Source organism: Pygocentrus nattereri, chromosome 25, assembly GCF_015220715.1.
Source record: "Pygocentrus nattereri isolate fPygNat1 chromosome 25, fPygNat1.pri, whole genome shotgun sequence".
Lineage (NCBI taxonomy): Eukaryota > Metazoa > Chordata > Actinopteri > Characiformes > Serrasalmidae > Pygocentrus > Pygocentrus nattereri.
In genome coordinates this window covers 15,684,575-15,698,241 of record NC_051235.1, presented here as the reverse complement: position 1 = coordinate 15,698,241, position 13,667 = coordinate 15,684,575, and the positions used below count along the sequence as shown (strand labels likewise).

The 13,667-nt window shown below is 37.2% G+C and overlaps 1 protein-coding gene across 3 annotated transcripts in view; it reads left to right on the top strand.

The window, feature by feature from the left end:
* adcy7 (adenylate cyclase 7) overlaps positions 1-13,667 on the top strand; it is a 102,602-nt gene that overhangs the window by 42,285 nt on the left and 46,650 nt on the right. For all 3 annotated transcript variants that reach the window (XM_017693231.2, XM_017693233.2, XM_017693232.2), the window contains exons 2-4: positions 3,560-4,101; positions 12,086-12,283; positions 13,113-13,277. In XM_017693231.2, coding sequence (XP_017548720.1) covers positions 3,937-4,101; positions 12,086-12,283; positions 13,113-13,277 — 528 coding nt within the window. In that variant the 5' untranslated portion in view covers positions 3,560-3,936. The remainder of the gene's footprint in view (positions 1-3,559; positions 4,102-12,085; positions 12,284-13,112; positions 13,278-13,667) is intronic.

Below are 13,667 nucleotides of genomic sequence, written 5' to 3'. Positions count from 1 at the left end.
AAACTAATACTAGCAATTTCTCACTGCCCTCCTGCTTGGATCTTTCCTTATGCTCCTTAAGTAGACTTTTCATGCTTTTCTTCTCTGTGCCATCTATTTATTTATTTATTTCCTTGCTGTCTGTAATATATGATGATATATGATGCTTCTTATTCCAATTCCCTTTCCACCTTAAATACTGTACTAGTCAAGCACCTGTACAGGCATCTGCATATTACTGCTATATCATTTAAGGTGGAATAGGAAATGAGAATAACAAGCTAACTTCAGCTTAATCTGTCTGTCACTATACAAGGCTCAATTACAATTAGCAAATTTGGGCTGCACCATTTGAGGTGGAGGCAGCAGGTTTAACCCCTAAATTGCTACAGATATGCACCAAGATGTAACATTCATATTTTATCTGACTGTACTTGTTCTTATATGTGAGCTTATACATTGACTCTCATTAACCAGGCCAAAGTGCTACCTGCCCGCTGTGAATTCTCTGGACTCTCCCAATTTCCCAGTCTGGGACAGGTTGAGACCAGGTTGATGCACACTACTCATTTCTGTTGACTGCCCCAAACATGCAGACTAGGCCTGTCACGATAACAAAATTTTCAGAACGATATATTGTCCCAGAAATTATTGCGATAAACGATAAAATTGTCATTTTAAAGTGCCATTATTGAATTTTTTCTTGCTTCTGGGCTCCCCAAAGGAGCTTTAAGACAATGTGCCACAATAATAATATAGTAGCATAATAGTACAATTACACCACTTTAACGTGAAATGAACTTTTTTATTATTAAGAACAGACATTTGGCTTCCAATATGAAAATATTTTAATATCCCAAATAAATAAAACAAATAAAATACAACCACACTTGGGCTCTGTGGATTCTGAGAAAATTGCACAAAATATTAAACAGACCTTTATAACAAAATAAACTCTTTAACAAAAAGTGCAAAAGAATGGCATTGTAACATTAAGTAACAACATAAATATTAAAGTAACATTTACATTAATTCAACTTTTTTAAACTCTGAACAAATCACAAAGGTACTTGGAGTCTCTCTTATCTGACCATATATGTATATGCTATAAATCACAGTGATACGAATCACAAATTCACAAAAAGTTTATAAATGTTTGCTTTTCGACCGGATTTAACGGCAGCATCTCTTTGGCTATATAGCGAGTTACACTATCTGTGAGTGTGCGCCATTTTGCGCTATCGCGTTTGTATTTACACTGCCGAGCAAAGGCATCCGTAATAGCCACCTGACGGGAAGACCCCTCTCCAGCTCGGGAAGACCCCTCTCCAGCTGAAGTTTTTGTTTTCAGCTCGGAAAACTGAGCTGGATGGTTGTGCTTTAAATGTGACCTCAGGTTAGTTGTATTTCCAGCTTTCGTTGACACAGTTTTGAAACAAAGTCGACATACTGGCTCGTTCACATTGATGGGTTCTCCACGCTCATTTGGCTTAAAGCCAAAATACACCGGAGCTGTGGAATGTGGCTTTGAAACAAAGTCCATCTGGCCTGGACGACTCTAAACGTTCTTGCTGGAGCTGTTTCGAGAGGGTTTCGAGAGAGCAGCACTGCGTGACTTTCTGAAATCTAACGTAGTTGCGGTTAATTCTCATGTAAACAAATTTGCGCGGAAACCCAATGGCCAATTATCGACATAGGCAAAAATGATAGCGGTTAAAAAAATTATCGTACGATAAGTCGATAATGTAATTATCGCGACAGGCCTAATGCAGACCAGAGCCAGTCAGCATGGACTCAGTCCGTTTGAGAATCATTGCACTGTAACTTTAGCTTTAGATAACTATACCACTTGAGAGCCACGACTAAATTTTGTTTTTTCAGTGAAACATGCAGTAGGTCAGTATAGTGAAAGCACAGACCTACTACATATTAATTGTGACGTAATTTCTTGTGATAACAGTATCATAGCATTTTACCGCTCATTCTGACTGCAAAACATTCTCAGAGTGGGTGTCCTGAAATGTGTTTACATTTATGACTCTATCATATGATATTCTGTGCATGTTTTACAGTTCTAGTGTGGATTAAGATGTTGATTCTTTGGCTGTTGGTTCTCCTTCAGTGAACAAGATAAAGTTTGTTGGTTCTGAGAGGGTGTGGACTCTTCCTTCTCTTTCTCTCATTTACTTTTAACATTTTTTTAGAACATCTCTCTCTGTGTCTCGGTGCAGACGATATCCAATTACTGATGATAAACAATCATTCTTAATCCATTTTACCATGTGTATCATTATACTTCCTTCTCTGTGTGCTGACTGATTGTGATTGTGTTGGATTTGGATGGCGTTACATAAGAAGAGGGGTGTGTTTGTACGTGCATGTGCTGCTCAGCGTATCAGACTGATATAGACTTGGCTTGAGTTCTTATAGCAAGCACTGTACTGAAAGAGCTGGCAGGCTATTGTGTGTCCCTAGGGCCTCTCTCTCTGTCTGTCTCTCTTGCCCTCTTGCTCTCTTGCACTCCCTCTTTCTGTCTTCCCCTCTCTCTCTCATTCTCTTCATTTTCCCTCATATACTGTTGATTGCTCTCTGTCTCTCTTTTTCCATCTTTCTCTCTCCCCCCTCTTTTTCTCCCTTCCCCCATTTTCTTTCTTGCACTCTTTCTGTCTACCTTTCCCTCTCTTCTGTTTCATGGTCTTCCCTCTCTGCCCCATCTCTCTTTTCTGATTTGTGTTTCCCCCTCCTCTCCTAAATCTCTTTTCCTCCATCTCTCTTTTTTTCTTTTTCTGTTGCACGCTGTTTTCTGCCTCTTTTCTCCCTTTCTCCTTTATTTCTTGTTCTCTCTCTTCCTTTCTGCCTCTTTTGAACTCTGTTATTCTTTTGCCTCCTCTCATCCCTGCTCTCCCCCCTCTCTTCTTCCCTTTTAATTTCTCTCTCTCTCTCTCTCTCTTTCTCTCTCTCTCTCTCTCTCTCTCTCTGTGTGTGTGTGTGTGTGTGTGTGTGTGTGTGTGTGTGTGTGTGTGTGTGTGTGTGTGTGTGTGTGTGTGTTTACCGTTAGGCCATTTGTTTGGATCCTGTTCTAATTAGTCAATCTGACTATGTTCATGGCTGTTGTCCATAACTGCTTCTGCCAAATCTCAGCAACATTTCACTATTAACAAAATCACACAAGCAGTCAGCGTGGGAACTGTTACATGTGGTACAGTTTGTAGGTTTCCTTTTCACATTGATTTGTAATTGAGTGCTATAAAAGTAGTGCAGAATCAAAATAACACTACTTTCATAGTGTTAAACTGCCTGTAGGAAGCAGTGTTGAGTGAAGAAGTTCCTTTCAGTGTAAATCCTTTTGCTCTATGTACTACTTATTTGAGTATTTTTTTTTTTTTCCTCAACCGTCTTGTGTGTTTATGTGCTTGAGTGTGTGTATAAGATCAAGGGGAAACAAGGGTGGCAGAGAGGCAGAAGGAGATGGAGAACTTTTACGACATACTGACAAAAGCAAGTGCTCAAAGGCAGAGAAGAAAGCGCCATTGCTCCGCCTCTGACATTACACTGATTCATTCTCCTCTTTCTCTTTCAGGAATTTTTGAATCCTGGAGGTATCCTTGACAACCATCCTGACTTTCCTCATCCTTCACTGTTCCCGCCAGCAACATTACAACCTCCAGAACTCGCCCTGGGAAGGACTCAGCTCTCTGATCACTATCACCAAACGAGAGAGGAAAGAAAAAAACCAAAGACAAAAGCAAAAAAGCAGAAAAGAAGAGAGACTGAGAGTAGCATGTGCAATGCCTCAGAGAGGGAAAGGGAGAACTCTGATGTTGTGCACTGGAACCTTGTAGGCACTCGCTCACGCATGCACAGAGTTTCTATGGCGATAATTGCATATCCGCACCCTTGCTGAGGACAGGCTGTGTTTTTCTGCGCCGATTGATTGCTGTGTTGTGATTGGTCAGGATGCCAGCTAAAGGGAAGTACCTGTTGAATGAGCAGAAGGTGAAACAAGAAGCACTCTATAGGAAGTTCTCTTGCATTAGCCAGTACCAGCCTCTGGTCTTGCTGCTCGGACTGAGTGCTCTCACCTGTGCCACCCTGCTAGTGCTGTTCTTTGGCCTGCAACTGGTGAGACATTCACATGCATTCACTTACATATCCCACTCTCACTTATGTGTCACTACAGTTGCTTTTCAGTTTAGCTGGATCAGCATAAACAGCGTTTTGAAGACTTCGAATATTTGTTGATCTTCCAAAGGAGTATTGAAATACTCATGATAACACGATAGTGTTTGAGGTAGGGGTGAGTAATACAACATTTTTAAATTGATGCATGATGTTATAGTATGCTTTTCTGAGCATGTTATGGTATCGGCAGAACTTAGAAAACACTGTAAAACTGACTTTTCCATTATAAAGACAGCAAAATTAGTCTTGTTTAATTGGATTTAGAGCAGTGCATTATGTAAAATATGATAATCATTGTACTCATTCATTTTTGATCTTGAAAATGTATTTAAGTTATGTGGTGTTATATTTTTATCATGTTGCCCACCCGTAGTTTGAAGCATTTTTAGTCATCCATCAAACAAACCTGCTATGGTTTTAGTCATCCATCAAACAAACCTGCTATGGTTCCATTTGTATTAGTGTTTCAGTCTGCACTCGCTGTGACCGGTCACATTTATTTTTCCACTTTAGCTTGAGTATAGCATAAACTCCATAGAAATCCATGAAAATTCCACACTTCTATGGCTGTGTGAACTCTGTTTACAATACTAAGTTACTAAAAATTTGTTGATCTTGCTGGTATGGTTGTTGAATAGCAGCTCCTGCGCTGTACTAACTGTGTGTTGAAGACTTTTCTCTGATGCAGTGACCGCTTGAGATTGGGAATGTCACAATAAACAGATCTGCAATTTGAGCTGTCGGGTATTAAAACTGCTGTAAAACTGTACCTAAAGCAGCAATGTGACAGTGTAGAGTTGGAGGCAGTGTGGATAGGACACACAGTGGTAGTCAAATAAGGATCACTAGTAACACTTTGTATGAATTCTATGTTCACAATCCTTATATATTAAAAAAAGGTGTTATATGGCATGCATAGTACTTTATAATGCATGTAATGAGCGTGTATAGTTAATTATAAGTAGTTATAGGTTTTTTTTTATAAAACATTTTATAAAGCAAGAGAATGACTACAGTGTTAGGTGTCATAATGCATTATAATATCTGATGCTGTAAATATTGGTTTGGAATGCACTCTACAGCAGGGTTTAATACATGAATTATAACAGAACCTGTCACAACAGTTGTTACCAACTTGAAGAAATGAAGCAGCATTTGAGCATTTTTTTTTTTTTTTTGGTAATCACACAAAGTTCATAGAAAGTGTTACAGGATCACTATAGTTATGTATATGAGAATTCATCAAAGATGTCATGCCTCCACGCTATACCAGACACTTCTTTCACATCTTCCACTGAGCATTTTTCACCATCGAATAATTTAAAATGCTCCCACATGACTGTACTTTGAGGTAGTGCCGAAAAATGAATCGTTTTTGTATATTAAAATTGCAATTTGAAAGAGTGCAGTTTTCACAAGAGCAATCTCTATTGTAGCCTGAATTATTAACAAGTTTTCAGTCTACGTGCGCAGATGAAATTTATTTTTGGCTGCAATTTTTGGCTTAAAAAAAGAATATAGAACCAAATACCAACTTAAAAAAGGATAACATGTGTAGTCCAAATAATTTGAATAGTCCCGAAATTTGGATTATTGTAAATGATTTGAAGCATTGTGCTACATTGTTTTTACAAAATGATAAAATGATAACCAGTTTTCCAGATATTCAGACTAGTCTTTAGCTAGTCTTGTCCTAAGATATTTTCAGAGTTGTGCCATTTCTTTAAGAAAGCCACATGCTTTGTCCACACTTGTTTAGTTCCCTACCCTGTGGGTAAGGACACAGGAGAAAAAATTCTTTGCCTTTTAAGTAGACTACAGCAATAAACCTTTATCAGTTCAGTCTGGAGCCTCGAGGTACATTTACACCATGCTACAGTTCAAGCAAGGTCAGTCAGCATCACCCTGAAATGGTCTATATTGAGGCATGAAGGACGGAACTCATGGCCTTCATTGGGTTCTAAGAAGGAATGGAAAATAATTACATTTCTTTCAGTCGATTTATGGCTAAGCCATAAACGAATAACTTTTAACATAAATTCTTGTCTGAAAAGAGAGAAAAATCATACATCCTGACTTCAATTATAGTTAGGTTAACCTATTTATGCCCATAATTACATTGAGTATAATAAGGAAAAATGTTACTTATTCTGATGGGTCTAAACTGATAAAATTTGTATAGTTGGATGTGAACATCTAACAGGACCTATTGGAATTTGCTTCTTTTTCATTTTTAATGTTTTTTATTCAAGTGCAGTGTTTATGTATAGACATGGCCTTGTTGTTAAAACTCACAGAACTTGTTGGCATGACTGGTTTTCCCTGATTTTGTATTAAGCTTAATACATTTTATAACATATGCAGGGTGTCTTAAGTTTATATGAACTGCAGTTATACTGTAACTTTGAATAAATGCACATTTGTAGTTCCACCTTACTTGCTGTGTTTTGGGGGTTTACATGTGTTTGTGGCTAGGAAATAATTCACCTGTTAATAAGTTTGCCAATGTGTGACTCTTTTCTACTAATGCTCTTGTTAAGCTGCTGTCAGTCTTTAACACTAGGTGCAGATCTAATACATTTTCTGCTGCTACCCCAAGCAGCGCACTCATAAAAAAAAAAAAAAAAAAGAGTAAAAGCAGCAAACAAGTTGCCATGCAAACAATGTGTCCATGCATCCTAGTTACTGATGTATTCTTTTTATTTTTAGCGCTACAGAATATATTTGGAAACAAATTGTTCAAATAAAGAAATCTGTTTATTTTTTTTAATAAAAAAAGAAATTGGAGAAAATTGGAAATTTGCGTGATAAGGAAGTTATAGCCAATTTAATTATAAAACCTCATTTGTATTTCAGTGCGTCTGTATTTGTTTACAATTTGTATATGTTTGTCTGTGTACTCGAGTACTCTGTTAACCATCTAAGGAGCCAGTATTAATAATGGTACTAAAATCACTGTACAGGTAAGTTTCATCACATAGAGAAAATATACAGGCCCACAATTTTGTGAAGTTTTATATATTTATAGGTTTTACTCATATTTGCAAGTCAGTGTACCATGTTATACTTTGCTACTCCAAAGCACAAGTACCTGCATTGACAAGGACACATTGTAGAGAGTAGGAAGGCAGCGATAGCATAGATGTATCACACTTGGCTTAATACTTTAGCTGATATTAGCTAGGTCTAGAAACAATGAAAAATATTTCTCTGGAAAATAACATGTTGGCACATCATTCACCAAGGAGAAAATACCTTGTGAAAATATCTTGTCAAGAAGTCCTCATCAGCATCCAGCATGGCACTGGTTATCTTTGTTAGCTCAGTAGGTTATCTGACAAGGCAGCCTCCATTATTCATCCAAAACACAAAACCTGTCAGTTTCCCACAGCTGCTTTTGAGTAATAAAACTTTCCTCTTTTATATTTTTGTGCAACACCAGTGCAGTCATTTAAAAAGATATGCACGCAGCCCTATATTATTTTTGCCCAAAATCTGTTATTTCCATTTTCTCTTTAAGACAAGAGTGGTGCTGGAGTTCATTGGTGCTGACAGATTGTAAGCTTTGGTGTTTGTAGTGAGTTTATTTTTTTTCCTTATTTTAAGTCTACAAAGCATTTACAGACTTTATTTTGGTCTGTCTTTTTTTTAATCTTTCGTCTTTGTGACGGGCTGAAGTGCATGTTAGAGTAAACAGTGATATTGAATTGGCTAATCTTTGTCAAGTAAAATAACATAAAATTGCAATTCAGTAGAAGTTATCCATTAGCATTTTTAATTTCACAATGAGATTAATCTGGTAAGAAAGAATGGAATAGTGAGTGTCACACACTGTATTTTCTTTGCCTGACATAATGGCATACAGTGCCAGAACTTTTACTGTAACTGGGGCTTTTACTGTGATAACTGTCATTCCTCAAAATGTCAAAAATCGATTTTCTAAATATTTAATTTCTAACATAATGTTGAGGGAACATAAAAGGCGGAACTTGGGAGTGGCTAAGTGCAGTGCCCGGACAGTCTCTGGCAACTACAGCAGTTCCTTGTAAAATGTCTCTCAGTGTTCGACTGATTTACGAGGCTGAAGTCACTTCTCGTTCGATTTTTCCCATGCCACCTTAAATTTAGCTTGAGGCGCTGAATGTGACTGCTGCGTCATTTTAAGGTGGAACGGGAAAATTTGAAAGAGAAGCCACTTCATCTTCGCAACTTTTTAGAGCGAGACAGTCTCTTGTTGCAGATTTAACATACCAGGTAACAACTGCAGTGCTTTTAAATGCAAATAAGTCCATTTGTCTTCAAATGTTCATCTTAATCTCTCTTTTCGTAGCTACAGACAAGGCAAGACTTTGTTGCTATGTGACCTTCAGTCACATAGTCAGTCGTTGAGAACCAGGGCTTTAATGCTGTGCTGCACACTTTGGAGCCGAGGTTCAGCATCCAGACTCAAAAATATTTTACTGATACAGCAACCCCATTTACCATAGATAGACATTAGGAAAATAGAAATCCTGTATGATAAAAGATGCATCAAGATGAATCGATAATCATTTTATAATAGCATCGCAGCCCTCTGAATTGTAATTGAATCAAATCGTAAGGTGCCTAAAGATTCCCACCCCTATTCCTCACCAGGCACATAACCTAAATGTCATTCCTGAATGTCACATTATGCACAGCACATAAATCACCAGACTACAGCATACTACCCAAATGGTGTTAGTTATCTGTGAATACCAAAACATGGATCGAATTAGTATCAATCCAAACCTAACTTTAAAGAGCCATGTGTCAAGAAAAATTTGATTTTTCATCACAATTGTGACAAAAACCATTGTACTTGCATACATCAGCCTACAGCAGTTTAGCTCCCCCCATTCACACTAAAGTTATAAAGAGTGTTTCACTGTAGATTTTTTTAAACAAGGCACAATACAGGTCAGCCAGTCAGAACAGAGGTACATATATCAGTCTTAAAGGATTAGTAACAAAAACAGCTTGTAATTCTAAGGTATTAAATGGTGTTGAAAAACTGGTCATGTAACATTTAATTATGACTCTTTTTGATACATAAAATCACACGTCATAAATGGACATTTGAGAAATAAACTTTAAGGACAGTGTAGGATATGGCAATGGTTGGAACAAAACCTCTTATCTCCATTTTTCAGTTTTTTAAATACTTGTTGGTCTTTTAAGCACCTGTTCACCTTTACTTTGTGTGTAAATTTCATGATGAACGGACCAAATGAAACAACCCAAAATGATGTGCAAAAATATCTGGTTCCATTGACTTAAATTAAAGTAAACAACAAAACTGAATGGGCACATCGCTATATATACTAGATATCAAGAATAAGAGTTAGGCCAGAAACATGTTCAGCTCGACGCAAATGACAATACTTAGCCATTGCAAACGCATGGTCCTTCTGCACAAACTGTGTGTTCTTGCACTACTTTGATGGTGAAAACACTCCTCACTCAAGGGGACAATAGAGGAAAGCTCAGGTTCTGACTACTAAACATGCTACTTTACTTTTTGTATCAGAATGATGAGGTGTTACATCATTACACATTTTAGAAGACAAAAACGCACAAAGCATGTCTGCTTAGCTCAAAGCATCTGCATCCACATACATCTGCATCCAAGTTTGTTTCTGGCCTGAATGAAGAATGATTGATTAATTATCCTACATTAAGTGTGAAACTTAGGCTTTATCTATGTGTAATGTGAGGACCTTGCTTAAAACTTTAGGCTGATTAACTGTGTATCTTGCTGCCGATACAAGCTTTTGTTATGTGACAGGCTTTTTCTTCCACAGTGTATACTTTCGGAGGGTGGGGGCTAATGGAAAGGCTCGTATCTTTTAACAGGAATTAATAGTACTTGAAACATTATCACTGGCAGGTTCTGGCATGTCTATCACTTCGTCTTTCAAAGCCATTTTTCTGCTATTGTTTTCAGTCGTGTGTTCCTTTTCCTTCTCATTCTCACTGTCCAAACAGTGTGTGTATACGCATGCATGCTTTTAACCATGCCACTTTCCCTTTCTACTTAAAAAAAAAAAAAAAAAAAACTAAAACAGTAGGCTGTGGACAGAAGCCCAGTGTTGCATATTTTCACTGCATCAGCTTGTGTAATGCTTTTTGTTCATCTTTCACACTCTCCAGTTGAGTGATACACCGTCTGTGTGAACTTTCTTAACCCAGTCTTACTCAACGCTTATCGGCCGTGGGAGGAAAAGAGGCAGGCCATCGTGTGTGTGTGTGTGTGTGTGTGTGTGTGTGTGTGTGTGTGTTTCATGGTCTATGTAAACCCTTAACTGCTCTTCTGACTAGTAGCTCTTTGTAGGAGGATAGGAATCTGTATGTATAATAAACCATGTGTCCATTCTTCAGTTAATCCAATTCACTGCGGAAAAAGCCAGGAGTTCAGGGAGTGAGCATATTGAGAGTGCTTGGAGTGTTTAAATAAATGGAAAGCACAGTTAAGATTCATAGCATAGTGGAGCCCACATAGTGGGATGTTTTAGGACGCAGCCTGACATAGCTTTATATAAGGGCCACCTCTACGCTGTTACACATTGCAAATAATGCTCAGGTGGAAGATGTTGCTGTTAGTGTGTGGTCTATAATTTTATTACAGAAAGAGATGTGAAATGATATGTAATTACTAAGGGCAGAGCTTTGAACCAGAGCCTAATGTGTGGTCTTTATATCTAGTCTTTAGTCAGTTGTACATTGTATCAGATCAGAATGCTACATAAATATAAAACATCATTACATCAAATTGTTTTATTTTTTTATTTTGCCACTGGTATAGAAAGCAGTACACCACACAACACAATATTTAAATACTAGGATATGTGGAGTATGAAGATTAACATTACTGTATAATATTACTGTAATATTAACCTTGTAACTCCCTTTTTGTTTAATTGTTGTACCATTTGAAAACATCAGCTACCTTTTGTATTATGTGATGAGTTAATTGACACACATGCAATAGAATCTCTTCTATGCAGGTAAGTTTTTACATCTCCTATAATGTTAGATAGGGAGATTTTGTTACAACAAAGAAAAAATAGCAAAATTAAGGTTACGTTCACAAGACATTTCTATATTAGTTTGAAAACATACTGATGCACATTGCTGGTCTGTTGTAGGTGCATTTGAGGGCAAAAAGTTTTCTCCAGTGTGTGACCAAGAATCGTGTAAACAACATGGTGTGTGGGTTTAAACCAGTTACTGTTCTAATAGACCTTCAGACCTTATTTCATGTTTGGGGTCTTGCTGCCCTCCTCTCACTTTGACCTGGTTTTAGCCACATTTTTCCTGTTTTAGTGTTCTCCTAACTTTATTCTTCCTCTTCAGGAAATAAAATGTTGAATAGACTTACGAGAATTGGATGCAGCCAAAATAATGTTAAGATTTCATTTATATTTTCAGTATGTATTATGTTTTATGTACGGAAAAAGTTTTAGCATTAAACCAGTGGAGGCTAACACATTTATAGATAGAAAAAAAATATGTAGCTTATTATTTTAGTATATCTTATTTCTTTTTTATTACATTTTACTGATGTATGTTATTGTCCCTATGGGAATTTAAACTGCTCTGTCTAGTCAGTTTTATTTGACACTTTGGGTCAGACATGTCAAACTGGGGAATTTCCATTCCAAAGTGTAGCTTTTACCCTCATCAAGTTGGGTCAGGCTCAAACAGAAAAATTCTTAAGATATTGAAGCATATACATATACAGTGATGCACATTTAGCATATACTTATAAATATCCTTTCTGTTGGAAAACCAGTTTGATAAATTTCAGCTTTCTTTGTGAAAAGTCCTTTTTCTGGTTTCACACACATGCACGCCCAATTACTGATACATTGTTAATTCACTCAATCTTTGTGTGTCTTTTCAGAGTGTGCATGGCCATGTTACATTTGTTGGAGTGGTGAGCGCAGCGCTGTGCGTGTTTCTGGCAGTGTTTCTGCTGGTGTGTGCAGAGGCATTCACTCAGAGATGGACAATGCTCCTGGGTCTAGTAGTGTGGGCCACACATCTCAGTATGGGCTTCACCTTCATCTATAGCACTGAACTCATTCAGCCCTGGGACCAGGTAATGCACAAACACTCTCTCACACAGACTAATGGTTGAGGTTGTTGGAATGCATGCAAATCAGAGTGTAAGTTTACCTTTATTCTTTTTCTATTTTTTAATAATCTATTTTTTATCATTTCAAATCATTTTGAATAAATAGGTAATGTAGGAAGAGAATGTCAGGACACAAGCAGCTTACACTGTGCATCTTGTGTAAAGTGAAATGTTGACATTTAAGCAGAGCTATATATTGAATATATTGGCATTTCATTCATATTTGATAAAATACTAGAATAATACCATGAAGTTGAAAGTTTTATTTCAGTTAAATCTACAAGAGTAGATTTAACGGCATAAAACAATAGTGAAGAGCCCAGAAGCAGACTGTAGAGTGGACTTGAGCTTGATATTTATTGATGCTTCTTTGCGATGCTTCTTATATGCTTTAATTGCACATTGTACTGTCTGCTTCTTAGTGCATGAAACCCTCTGACAGTGCAGTGCTTCTCGTCCAGTGTGCAGTAACCTTTTGGTGGCTGCAGGAGTGTTTTTTTTTTTTCTTCACGCCATTGTGATATTCAAAAGCTATGTTGTTCAAAAATACACAATCAGAAAATATGTTGTTAAAATGCACAAGTTCCATAACTTATGATGCATGCTCAAAATTTACACAAAACTCCTATGTCATATAAATACTACTTTTAATGTACATGCTTAAAAAGTCTTGCCCAGGAGTAAAATACAGTTTTAATTGGGAGATTTGCCACCATTTGTGCAGTAGAGATGACGTTGTTTAAACCAAAACTGGCTGAAATTGAAACTGTGGTTTTCTCCATCTCTTGTTTAGGTGCCTTTCTTTCTCTTCATCATCATCACGGTGTTCACATTATTGCCTTTCCGGATGTGTTACGCTGTCATCCTCAGCATCGTCTCCTCCGTCTCTCATATTATTGTTCTTTCAGTTCACATCAGCATGGTCAAGGCCCAACCAAGACCTTACCTCATCAGTCAGGTAATCTGATGTTGTCTGTTACCAATTACTTTGGGGACAATATATTGTGAAAGATTTTTTATTTTATTGTTAGAGCTGGTATTGGAGATGAGCACACAGCAGGAACTACATCTTGGCAAATGAAAGAATCTGAAATTTATCTATTTCTTATGAAATAGTAAAAGACCTTGTAAAAGATGTTGCGTGTTTCTATGCATGGTTGAATGAAGTGAGACAAAATAGAGAAACACATAGAGGAAAAAAAGACAGACACAATATATAGACCAACAATTCTGTGAAACTTAGATTCTATGTTTTAACTTTTGGAATTGTGAGCATGTATATTTATAATATTAAACTTTGCCACTTTGCTGTGAAACATGTACCTGAATGTGGCACATTGACAAGGAC